Source organism: Pinus tabuliformis, chromosome 4_1 (genome assembly GCF_031772625.1).
Source record: "Pinus tabuliformis cultivar Carrire ecotype Pingquan chromosome 4_1, CPIR1, whole genome shotgun sequence".
Taxonomy (NCBI): Eukaryota; Viridiplantae; Streptophyta; class Pinopsida; order Pinales; family Pinaceae; genus Pinus; species Pinus tabuliformis.
In genome coordinates this window covers 312,449,785-312,462,575 of record NC_142303.1, presented here as the reverse complement: position 1 = coordinate 312,462,575, position 12,791 = coordinate 312,449,785, and the positions used below count along the sequence as shown (strand labels likewise).

The 12,791-nt window shown below is 44.6% G+C and overlaps 1 protein-coding gene across 1 annotated transcript; it reads right to left on the bottom strand.

The window, feature by feature from the left end:
• Positions 1 to 1,406: 1,406 nt before the first annotated feature.
• LOC149175537 (uncharacterized) lies at positions 1,407 to 5,750 on the bottom strand. Its single transcript, XM_089421161.1, has 2 exons — positions 4,814 to 5,750; positions 1,407 to 4,654 (listed from the first exon to the last, which is right to left on the bottom strand). The coding sequence occupies exons 1-2, from the start codon at positions 5,748 to 5,750 to the stop codon at positions 1,407 to 1,409; spliced, it is 4,185 nt and encodes a 1,394-aa protein (XP_089277287.1).
• Between the last annotated feature and the right edge of the window lie 7,041 nt (positions 5,751 to 12,791).

Genomic DNA, 12,791 nt, shown 5'->3' with positions numbered 1-12,791 from the left:
TTTCAAAATTTTTTTTTTTTTTCTCGGCAATACTAACTACTAATATATTAATATGTACAGCAAATACTTTACATCTAAGGAAGCTGGCTGCCCATGGCCCAAAGTGACTCCATGGGTGGCATTGACCGTCTCATAAAATTGCCACGCAGGGCAATGTTAGCAAAAAGAGCAAAATGCATGACACTGAGAACTATCCGACTCACACTATGATAACCCATGCAGGGGCATCTTGAAACAGATTTGTGACAAAGACAAACAGTGACATTAACCAGATCTGCATGGCTTGAAGGCATAACCATGAATTGACAAAAGACAAATAGTAACATAAACCAGATACCAAACACACCACTTCACGCCCACTGCGTCCGTGATGACCGCGAGTAGGACTTAGTTACAAGACGCACACCTATCATAAGAAAAACACGAAATTGACAAGTAACCAGACCCCAAAACCCGACATGAAAGGACCCAACCTGATAAAAGAAGGCAAAAGCACGAGAGCGTTGATGGGAGCTAGTCCTCGGACTCTTCCTCCATGATTCTGCGCCCGCCTTCTCCTTCAGAAGCGCCTTCCCCCGTAGCCAGTGGACTCTGTGAAGGGGATGGCTGGTCATGGCCTCGAAATTGGGGGTGAGGCTGAAGACGTTCTCCTCCAGAAGTGCCCGCAACAGTGGACGGTTCCCCCAAATGGAGCTTACCTTTGCCTCTCTCGGAGCTGGCCACCGAATTCGACTGCTCCCCCAGTGGGAGTTTCCCCTTACCATGCTCTGTGCCATCCTCCGCCAGAACCAGTGATGACCCCTCCTCATCCTCCGCGGGAATTTTGGTGAAAAGCACAGAGATATGTGCGTTAATCCCTTCATTTTCCTCAGAGCTGCCCAGTGAGAAGGTAACCGAGCCAAATGCTGGAAGCCTGGGCTCCCCCTCAACGGAGCTGCCAACTTCCATGACTTGGCTTGCAGGAATTGGGTTAGCTCCCATTCTTCTATAGCAATAAACACAACAACAGTGGTGATGAATGTCTGCTGCAGGTGGGCGGGAGGATTGTCCACGCCCAGAACCTCTCCTGCAAGGCATTCTTTCGCGCACCATGATAACCTCCCTTCCCTTGAGCTGAACACCGGAGCTTCGATAAAGATTGCAGAACCCTTCCGCCGCTTGCTGCCTCCCAGATACAGCCAGACGGAGCTCCAAAGAGCGTAAACACAGGCCAAGAGGCGCAGGGATGAAACCAAACTCACCCCAGCTCTCCACCACCCAATTGAAACATAGACTATGAACATTCCCTGAACCGAATTGTGCTGCCATCGCCAGCCAACGTTTGCTTTTATTCTCATCGCCAATTCTTGAGAAGTGACCCGCATTGAATGCGTTACTCAGGCCTGCCATCATCTCCAGCGGCTCCATTAAGGATGCCCTGAAGCCTCCCTTAATCCTATATTTCGACGGCCTGGGGCATTAATAGCCCAGTCCTCGTCACGTGGCAGCGTGTGCTTGTCATGTGGCACCGCTCCCTTCACTCCAAAGACACCCGCATCCGGGACCATTGCCTCTGCTAAGATTAGGCTTTGACAATCCTGGAGTTGCTGTCTGTTAACGATGATATTTGTATCTCCTGATAAGAGTGAATGATCAATCTCTGTTCCTATGTTAGCAAGGAGATCCGCAACTTTGTTGCCCTCCCGTTTTGTATGTGTGAAGGAGATGGCTCTAAAATTGTTGATCCTCTGTGCTACATCATTCAACCTTGCCTCGAGTCTCCAACTGGGCGCTACTTTCCTTGCATTCGAGCCGTTCTGTAGTCTGGTGGCCATATTGATAAGAATCTGTGAGTCCCCTTCGACAATTAGGGGTTGTAGGTTAAGAGTCTCTGCTTGCACCAGGCCTTGCCATAGACCTTCCAACTCTGCAGAGTTGTTAGTATCCCACCCTAAGTTTCCAAAATAGATCCGTATGGATTTGCCTTCAGAGTCCCTAATTATTCCTCCATAGCCTGCTGCCCCCGGGTTTCCTTTGGAGGCCCCATCGAAATTTAGCTTGAAAGAATTTTTGGGAGGAGCTTCCCATTGACAGTCGTTCCTGTTAATTGTGGTGGGAGTGATGCTGTTGAGAGAGTCAGGGGAAAGCTGCAGCTGCCAGTTGTTTAATATGTTGCGCTCGTTGTCAGTGGAAGGGAGGTCTTCCTTAGTCCAACTCTGTAGCGCCATGGTTTCTTGAATGTTCTTATGAATCCTGCTCCAGATTTCCTCTGCTGGTGAATGCTTGTCTCTGAAGATTCGCTGGTTGCATTCCTTCCAGATGTTCCAGAGGATTATACCCGGGACGATGTTCCATAGATGGTTGAGGATCTTGCAGTTGAAGGGCTGCATTGGCCAGAGTCTTAAGGAATTGACGATGTCGCCCTCTCCCCTACAGCTTTTTTGACATCGGAAACTGGCCTTGTCCCATAGTAGCTTAGCCAAGGGGCAAGTGTCCAGGAGATGATTGAGAGTTTCTTCATTTTGAGAGCAATTCATGCAGATCGAGGGGCCAATAAAGTTCCGCTTCCGAAGCTTGTCCCAGGTGAGAATTCTTTTGTGACTTACCAGCCAAAGAAAGCAGGCGATTTTTGGCCAAGGTCCCAGCTTCCAGATCTTGCTCCACACAGGGTCAGGGGGAGAGGGAAAGTTACATAACAACCTGTAGGCTTCTGAAGTGGTGTAAGCCCCCTTAGGCAGGTAGCCCCATCTGAGAATATCCCTGCCATTATCTTGCCTTATCCTTCTTTTTTTAAGTTCGATCATGAGTTCTTCTTGCTGCTGCGTACCGGTATGGTGGAGGATTAGGTCACTCCTTTTCCATTTCCGAAAATTGTGCTCCATCTCTGAGGCCCAGAATTGATGAACTGTTTTTTGCTGTTGGTTTGGCTCATCAGGTATTAGCTCCGGGTGCAGTATATCTTGGAGTTTGGGCTGCTGGTTCCAGGCATCAGTCCAAAATCTCGCAGTGCGCCCGTTTCTAATTTCCCAGAAGCTGTGCTTCTGAATTAGCTGATGGTGTTGCTTGGCCGCATTCCATATTGTGGAACCTTTTTCAGTGGGGATGAAACGGATGAGCTCCTCTTGAGGACGACCTCCTGCGTACTTGGCTGTCCATACTTTCCCCCATGGCTTTTCTGGACTGGTGATCCATTGCCACCAGATCTTGGCATTCATTATGGAATTACTGTGTTCTGGATCCCTTAATCCAATACCACCCTTTTCTTTGGGCATGCAAACATTGGACCATTTCACTAATGCCCATTTGCGATTTGTAGCTGCGCTGCTCCATAGAAAATTGCGCTGTAGGTTTCTGATGCTTTTTAACACCCATTTAGGCGCAGCTAAAATAGAAAACAAGTACAGAGGCATAGCCTGCAAGACCGATTTGATGAGGACGATTCGGCTTGCTAAGTTAAGGGATCTGTGCGTCCATTGATTGAGACGATTTTCCAATTTCTCAAGAAGGGATCGCCAAGCAGGTTGCTTGAGGGCTGAAGCCGAAAGGGGAGCACCCAGGTATTTGGAGGGCAGAGAGGCCACTGGGAATCCCAAAATGCGAGAAACGGCAGTTTTGACTGAGGGCGGCGTATGAAAGAAAAAAATCTGTGATTTAGCGCAATTGATGTGCATGCCAGAGGCCTCCGAGAAGTCTAGAAGGAGGGATTTAAGGCGGCGGGCTTCTTGGGCAGAGGGGTACCCAAAAAGCATCGTATCGTCGACAAACTGATGGTGGGAGGTGGCTGGGGAGTTATGCACAGAGATGCCTTTGATCTGATGAGAGTGGAGGGCTTGCTTGATGAGCCGCCCTAATCCTTCTGCCATAAGGACGAAGAGAAAGGGGGAGAGGGGATCTCCTTGGCGAATACCTCTAGAAGGATTGAAGGGACGGGAGGGGATGCCGTTGACGAGAATAGAGAAATGAGTGGAGGTGATCATGTTCAGGATCCAACGGATCCAGGGAGCGCAGAAACCATAAGCTTTTAGCATCTCATGTATGTAATTCCAGCTTAATTTGTCAAATGCCTTGGAGAGGTCGAGTTTGAGAAGCATACCTGATTGCTTTGAATGCTTGAGGGAGTGAATGATTTCGTGAGAGAGCAGGATGCCGTCCATTATGTGCCTTCCTTCCACGTACCCTGACTGTTCCGGGGAGATGAGCCCAGGGAGAAGAGGTTTCAGACGGTTTGCTATGACTTTGGAAATTACTTTGTATATAACATTGCAAAGCGCAATGGGCCTGAATTTGTCCGGGGTGATGGAGTCCTCCTCCTTGGGAATGAGAGTTAAAAAGGTAGCATTGAGAGAGGGCAAGAGCCAGCGCGTTGCCCTGGATTCTTCAACTATCTGCCAGACCTCCTCCCTTAACATGTCCCAGAAAGAGTGGAAGAAGGTGGTTGAAAAGCCGTCTGGCCCTGGGGCCTTGCCCTCCTTTAGCTGCTTCATTGCATCATCCACTTCCTGAGGCAAAATGGGGCGCATAAGGAGTTCGTTTTGTTCCGCCGAGATGATTTTTGGAATGTTGCTCGTGATTTTGCGAATGGCCTGTCGCCGATCTTCTCTTCCGTCCTGATGAATCTGCTTGAAGTGGTTTAGGAGTTCCTCTTCAATCCCCTCATGGGTTTCCACTCTTTCCCCTGACTGTTTTTGGATGAAGGGGATGTTGTTGTGGATTCTTCTTTGCACCGTAGTTCTGTGGAAGAATTTAGTGTTACGCTCCCCCTCCTTCAGCCATCTGACCCTTGACTTTTGTTTCCAATAAATCTCTTCCTGCTTTCTTCTGTTGTCCAGCTGACTATGTATGAGGCGTTCCTGCTCCAAACTGGCTTCAGTGTGCCCTTCCATTATAACCCTTTGGTGAAGAGTCTCCAGGTCCTGAGTGAGCTTTTGCTGCGCCTGGAAAATGTTGCCGAAGATTTCCTTGTTCCATCGTTTCAGGTGATTTTTAAGAAAACGAAGCTTTTGCTGGAATTGGAACATCTTAGATCCTTCAGGGGGGATGAAGGCGGCCCAAATGGATTTCACAAAATTCTTGAAAGTGGGATGCGTGAGCCAAAAACCTTCAAAACGAAAGGGGCGTTTGTTTGTGTTACCTGGCCGTTGCCATTGAAGTGCTATTGGCCAGTGGTCCGATCCAGAGTGAGCAAGGACAGCTGCTGAGAAGTCCCCTCCTAGGTGGACTGCATTGTCAGAGAGGAGGAAGCGGTCCAATTTTGAGGCGATTTGGTATTTGCCTGATCTTCGGTTACTCCATGTGAAGGTGCCGTTACAGAACGGCATGTCTATGAGGGAGGTTGCTTGAATGAAGTCCCGGAAGTGACAGTCTTCATGCTCCAATCTGCGCCTGCCTCCTAGCTTCTCGTCAGTCTTCGTTATCATGTTGAAGTCCCCTGCAACCATCCAAAGCGGATATCTTCTGCTGTTACTGAGGGCTTCTATTGTATCAAGAAGCGCTATCTTGCTTCCCGAGTCTTGTGGGAAGTAGACATTTGACAGGTTACCATAGACATTGGTACCCAAGATGTGGAAGGTCGCCTGAATAAGGTGATGCGTTGCGTGGAAGTCGGAAAGGGATACCGCCTGCGTATTCCAAGCAATCGCCAGACCCCCAGAGGCTCCTGAGGCGTCTACAGCTACCGATCTACACCCAGGCCAGGCTTTTGAAAGAATGTTGCCTAGCGTTGTACTGTTGCACTTTGTTTCTTGGAGAAAGCACATTTGTGGTTTTTCCATTCTGATCATATGTTTTAACATCCTAAGTTTTCCGGGGCTGTTGAGCCCTCTTATATTCCATGAGACCAGCTTCATCATTAACTATTGATGGAGGGTTTGTAGTACTTTGTTAGCTGTGCACATCTGCCTGAATCCACCAGGATTTTCCCAATCTCTATTGTCCTTTGCAAATCTGTCTTTCTGCCTCTCTTCTTTGGATTTTTTGAGTGCGGACTTCCGTCCCATTGGCTTCCTGATTGTATTCCCAGTTGACTTTGATAGTAGGCTCGGGAAATGACCATTTCGAGCTTGTTGAGTGCTAGTTCTGGTATCTTATCGAAAGCTTGTTTATTGCAGGCTATTTCCAGCTCTATGATGTCTAAACCGTGCAGATCAATACTCTCGGGTTCTTCTTCCATGTTTTGCACTTGATCTCCTTCTTCCGAAATGTTCTCTGGGTTCTGGGGGCTCTCCCGTATCCCTTCGCCTTCCATTTCTTTGCTGATTTCAGTAGATTCTTTCCGATCCCGATGGAGAATGGAGGGAGATAGGAATGGAGTGGGAGAATTGGGGGGGTGAGGTCGAGGAGGAGAAGACGAGGAGGACGGATGATCAGGTTGAGCAACAGCTGCGTGCGGAATGGTCTCTGGGTCTTTGCCAAGAATGTCAAAACTGTTCTTGGTTACTGGGCCATGAGGCTTGGAGGTCTGGGGGTATGACCCATTAGGGGTTTTTCTGTGAGAGCGCCTCCTGCTGGCGACTTTGGTAAAGCCATCCTGAGCAGGGGGAACAGAGGAGCTTGGGAGACTGGATTGGGCATTTTGAGGACAGTCTCTAAATAGATGCCCAAGGGTATGGCATTTTCGACATCGGAAGGGAACATGCTCGTAATCAAGAGGCTGGATCCATTCCTCATCCCGGTGGGAAAGAGTGACTGAATCAGGAAGGGCTTCATTGAGGCGAATAAAAACACAGATTCGGGCATAGGAAATGTACTTACGGGTCTTGGTTTCTTCGGATGATCTGATATATTCTCCCACCCCATTTCCTATTCCTTTGAGAGCATCCTCCTCCCAATATTCATCTGGGAGGGAGTATAACCTGATCCAGACAGGCGCCAAGGTTAGGTCCTCCTTGTCTGGGTTGAATCTGGGGATCCAATCTCTCAGATAGAGCCCAGCCGAGTTGAAAAAGTATGGCCCTCCCACTAATATTCGGTGCTTGTCCTCCAGGCAATAGAAGATAGCTGTGAAGAAACCCTTCGGTCCAAGCTGGAGCGTAACATCCCCTTTTGGTTTCCATTTCGCCGCTATCCATCCGTATAGGGCCTTCTCAGTGGGCCAAAACCCTATGAACTTCCCTATGATGGCATGATCCCGCATGAACTCGATTCTTGCATCTATCTTGTCTCCTGGCAGTTCGATTCGTGGTCTTTCCTTGGCCACTGGTCTACAAGTTGATGAGGTGACCTTCTGACCGTTTTCAGGCATGTCAGTACCATTCTGGGCAATGCCTTCCTCCCCCCTGCAATTTTCGTTACCCTTGTTGCCAGCCTGGGGAGTTTTCCCTCTGTTCAGAATCTCTCTACCCACTGACCCGAAGACAACATTGTGCGCCAGATCGTGCTGCGACATTGTGAGGCCCTGGTGCGTTGCAGTTCTGTACCTATGGACCGATTCTGTTACTGCGGAGAAGAGCTTGGCTGAGGCGCTGTCGGCGCCGTCGCAGAAACGTTCAGATCGCTAGCTAAACCCTAGCAGAGCGCCAGGTGCAAACTCCATCGTTGATGAATATGATCGGGTTTCAAAAATTGTTGGCCACCAAGCTTTTTCCTTTTTCCATCATTTCTTTTCTCCCTGATCCCATTTTTTCCTTGACTTCATTTTTCCCTATCCCCTAAAATTACTAAACCACTATCCCAAATTCCCTTTCCCAAACTTTTAAATGTGAAACCCTAAACCCTATTCCCACACATAAATCCTAAACCCTCTCCCATATTTCCCTAACAAATCTGTTCCGATAGTCCCTAATCCCTTAATATTATTTCCCCTTCCTAATAGTCCCTATTTCATTTGTTTTCCCCTTGGTGGCATAAATTAAACTCATCACAAAAGAGTAGTCGAACAAAATCTATATACAACAACATATTTTTCTTCAAGGTATTTTGTACAGCAGTCATGGCATCTGAGAATTCATCGGATTATGAAATGGAAACCCAAAGTGACTCTCCCATGGAGGAACATGCACCCCGGAGGCCTCATAGAGGATGTAGACATATCAGAGAAGAACCAATCACCATCACTAAATTACAGGCCTGCCCTCTTGCCATGTTTTCTTTCCAGCATCAGTCATGCTATGATTTTTGTGAAAAGGTGGCTAATGTTCAATTTCATCATGAGTTGGCTCATCTATTTGTGCTGCATTTACATGGAGATCAGGCTACCTTAGCTGGTGTCACCTTCACACTTACACCAAAATCTGTCTCACTAGAAGCAGGCATACCAAACATTGGGGAACCATGGACCAAGAAGAAGAAGATTGACCGGTAGCATTATGAGCCATACATTAAAACCGGTTTCTTTAGGCAGCTCAAGAGAGTGTTTCCATTCCAATATCTAAAAGATGAATATGATCCACTAATGAAATTAATCATGAAATATTTCAGCTGTGAGGGACGTTCTCTCGTCTATATGCTTATCACATCAAGTTTCTCATGCATTTCACCAGGGTATGAATGATGAACATTCTTTATTTCATTTGCCAGAACATAGAGAGGATGACCACCCTTGTGCAGCACAAAACCCCTCAGCAACAACTTAACAATGTTTACAATTTTGCTCTCATCAAGATTTTGGTGGTTCATTAGCTTGGATTGCAGGGCATCACTTGGGATCATTTCATCTCTCGTGACTTCTTCAGAGCTTCACAGGGATTATCAGAGGTTAAGCATGAGACAGGTGGACCTTCTCATCATTATGAGCACCATGAGACCACTAGTGTGCCGGTATTCATCACATATCAGAGTGGCACTAGACATTTGTTTGCAGCAGCGAAGCGAGTGTTATCTCCACCCAGTGTGGAAGGGGCCTCGCTTCTGACATTAGCACCATAGGTACAGGACAGGGGAAATAGGACAATGCAGGATAAGGGGCCTTAAGGTGAACAAGAGACTGACTTCATTCTCATTCATGATGATGATACAGATACAGGCCCACAAAGTGCACATTTTAGAGAGATCATTCAGGAGCAGCAAACAGAGATCAAAGCCTTATCCCTTGACTTGGAGAGGGATAAGTGGACTATGAAATACTTGGAGTAGAGGAACCAATAGCTTGAAGATTAGCAAGCAATCATGGAGTTACAAAACATCCGCGAGAATTGCCAAGCTGCACAAAGGAGAAGGGTTGAGCTCACTTCATTGGAGCAAGAGACTAATGATGATCGAGAGTCTTGGCTCGCAAGAGTCAACATCCACTTAGAGGGACTACTAGACAAGGCTGATAAAGACAAAGCATTGCTGAGACACATGGCTTTCCACTACATGGCATGGAACAAGGTCTGCAAGGCACGAATAAGGAATCTAAAGGCAAAATTAAAGAAGGCAATAAGGAAGCAAAAGAGGCAAATGGAGCTTGTTCGTCTTCAGATATTGGTCGAAGCCTCTTTAGCCTAGCATGACACTTGATGGAGAAGCTCCAGCCCAAATTTGAAGAACTTTGGGGCATTTTTGGCATTTTGACGAATTTTGGCACAAAAAACAGGGTTTTTCTCCCTATGCGTCGTGCCACGTGCCTTTCGCTTTTGCTAGGGAGCTCCAAATTACAAAAATTTTACATTTCTGGATTTTTCATGAAAAATCATGGTTTCTGGTGCATGGCCAACAAATTTTGGCAAGTTTTGAGTCCTTAGGAGGTCAAAAACACTCAAAAAATGACCTCACTACCCTTATTTTGACACACAGGAAGCATTATTGGGAGATTGACGTTTTGGAGGGGAAAATGACATCCAAATTTAGAAATTTCACTTGGGTTGGAAAGTAGACAGGCATGGATTTCCAGCAAGAACACTTGGGCTCAATTTTGACTTCAGGAAGTGCCTCAAAATCAGCTCCAAAGCGGCGCGACGCATAGAGAATTTTTGCCCATTTTTCACTGTTTAGCTCAGAAATTCACCCAGTTTTGACTAGTTTTGCGTCTTGAAGTTACTCTTCACCTTTCATGATGTAATTTGATAAAAAAGATGTAATATTGGCACATTTTTACTTGTTCTAGAGGATTCATTCACTAAAAGGTTAAAATTGAATGAATGAATCAGTTTCCTAGCATATAAGGGTAAGTTGTTTGACTACCTAGATTTCAGTTCCTTGTTTAGAATTAGTTCAAACAGCTCCTAGAATGATGATCTCAACCCATAGAGGCAAGGGAATAGGTTTGGATTGTCTATATTATGTAATTTATAATTCATTTTCAGGGTTGTACACTTGGGATTGCTGGGGCACTCTATTGTACATTTCATTTCTACAATTTTACAAAGGAAAGACCAGGGTTTTGCAGCACTTGTTGGGATCCTTTTGGCTCTGTGTTTGGATGGTGTTTTTCTCCATGTATTTGTAATTTCTTGAATGTTTATGTATGCCATTTCCCTTCTCTTTGCTTCAGAAATTAAACAAATGAGTACTTAATGTGGAATTCATAAACTACTATGCTCTGCCTTTGACCTTTGTTTAGTTTTATATGTTTTCTTCAGTTTGTAGAGAATACTTGATATAATATTGCCCTCTTCAGCTTCTAAGCAATTATTTCTATCCATTCCTTCAATTTAAGGCATCCTAACCATTTCTTTCCTCGCCCCAACTTGAACTCTGCGAGAGCTGGCCTTCATCCCCGGACCCAAAATTTGCCTATCCCTTTTTCCAACAAAAACCTCCGAAAACTCAAATTAAATCCTTGCACTTAATACCTAGCCTAAAATCAGTTGTTAAATCAGTCATCTCCAGCCCCATTGATTATCTTTTGCTGAGATTGACTCGGAGAGAGCCCTCTCCTGTCCTCGTAGGGCTAGCTACGAGGCTGAGTGTGGTTTGATGTGGACCTAGAACCTTGCCTTTTCAGCCTGAGGCAAATCTAGGCTCTAATAGGTTTGTTATGTTATCTACTAGACTTGTGGGATATTTTGGTTTTTTCTATAGGTAGCAATGAAACTACTTTGAACTTTGATGAAGTAGTCTCATCCTTGTTGTTGGAGGAGATGAGACAGAAAAGTATGGAGAGCTAGAATAGAGATTCCTTGTCTATAGAAGGATGGTACTAGAAAAGAAATAGAATTAAGTTCTGAAGTAGGAGATCTAAATCTAGAGGGAGATCTAAATCAATAGGAAAACATCTAAATGTAAAATTCCTAAGAAAGGAAAGATATCTAATCATGACCCTTCTGCAAAGTTGAAAACCAACTTAGATGAAGGTGGGGATGTGTACTTGGCGTCTTCTTCAAGTAAACATGTAGATCATGAGGCATGGTTTATTGATTCAGGTGCATCCTTTCACTTCAGTCCCCATAGGGAGTCATTCTGTGAGTATGAGAAATATGATGGTAGTGATGTCTTCTTAGGGGATGACAGGAAGGCTAGAATCAAGGACGTGGAAAATTCAAGGTGAAAGGATTAGAAAACTTTCGAGTGTTATGCAACATTCCTGCATTGGCCACGAATCTAATTTTTATAAGCAATATGGATGATGCAAGTGTAAAAATAGTGTTCGAGAAGGATACCTGCAAGATGGTTCGAGGAGAACTGGCATTGATGCAGGGATTTCGAATTGGAACTTTGTACAAGCTTCTGGGTAGAACTACTATTGATGAGTACAATAGTTCTATGTTTCCTGAAAGTGGAGAAACAAATCTAGTGGTATCTCGTGAAAAGACTATGTTATGGAATCAAAGACTTGGACATATTGGAGAGAAGGGCCTTTGAATACTACATGGTAATGGTATGGTAGAAGGTATGTTTAATTTCTATCTGGATTTCAATTTGTGTGAACATTGTGTATATGGGAAGCATAATCGGGAGATTTTTCCTTTTAGTGCTAAGAGGGAGAAAGGGATATTGGATCTTGTTCACACTAATGTCTTTGGACATATTTTGGATCCATCATTGGGTAAATATGTGTACTATGTCTCATTTAGAGATGAATTCTAGAGGAATACATGGATATATTTCCTTAGGAGGAAATATGAAGTCTTTGACAAGTTTAAAGAATTTAAGGCCCTAGTGGAAAATTAAAGAGACAAGAAGATCAAGACATTGATGAAAGATAATGGTGTAGATTTTTGAAATAAGGAATTTTAAGAGTTCTGTAAGAATTGTGGTATAGCACAACAATAGAATACTCCATACACACCATAACAAAATGGAGTTGTAGGAATAATGAAAAATATGTTGATGGAAAAGGGAAGAAGCATGCTCAGTTGTGTCAGGTTAGGAAAAGAATTCTAAGCAAAGGCAATGGATAATGCATGTTACCCTTTTAACAAATCACCTTCATCAACATTGGAGGATAAGACTCAACATGAGGTATGGACTGATAAGAAACCCTCTCTCTCACATATCAGGGTATTTGGTTTTGATGCATATATACATGTTCTAAAGGATAAAATAATCAATTTGGATAGAAAATATAAAAGGTGCACCTTTATTAGGTATAAGGATGGTTTAAAAGGTTATAAGCTTTGGAATCCAAAAACAAGGAAGGTGGTGTAAAACCGAGATGTGGTGTTTAAAGTGGTTAAAGGTGTTATTCAAAATTAAGTCCTACCAAAGGAAAATGAACCTAATAATATATGGTTTGAATTGAAGGAGGAAGAATCAAAATCTATAGTAGAATAAGAATCAAAAGAGGAAGAGGCACACACTCTAGTTTTGAGGAGATAAATTCGTAAGAGAAGGAAACCAGAGAGGTATAGTGAATCTTCTTTTTATTCAAAGAAAATGGAATAAAAAATGTCAAAATAAAGGCTCAATATGGTACCAGGCTTGTGGAATATTGTAGAACACGGGGATGATAATTT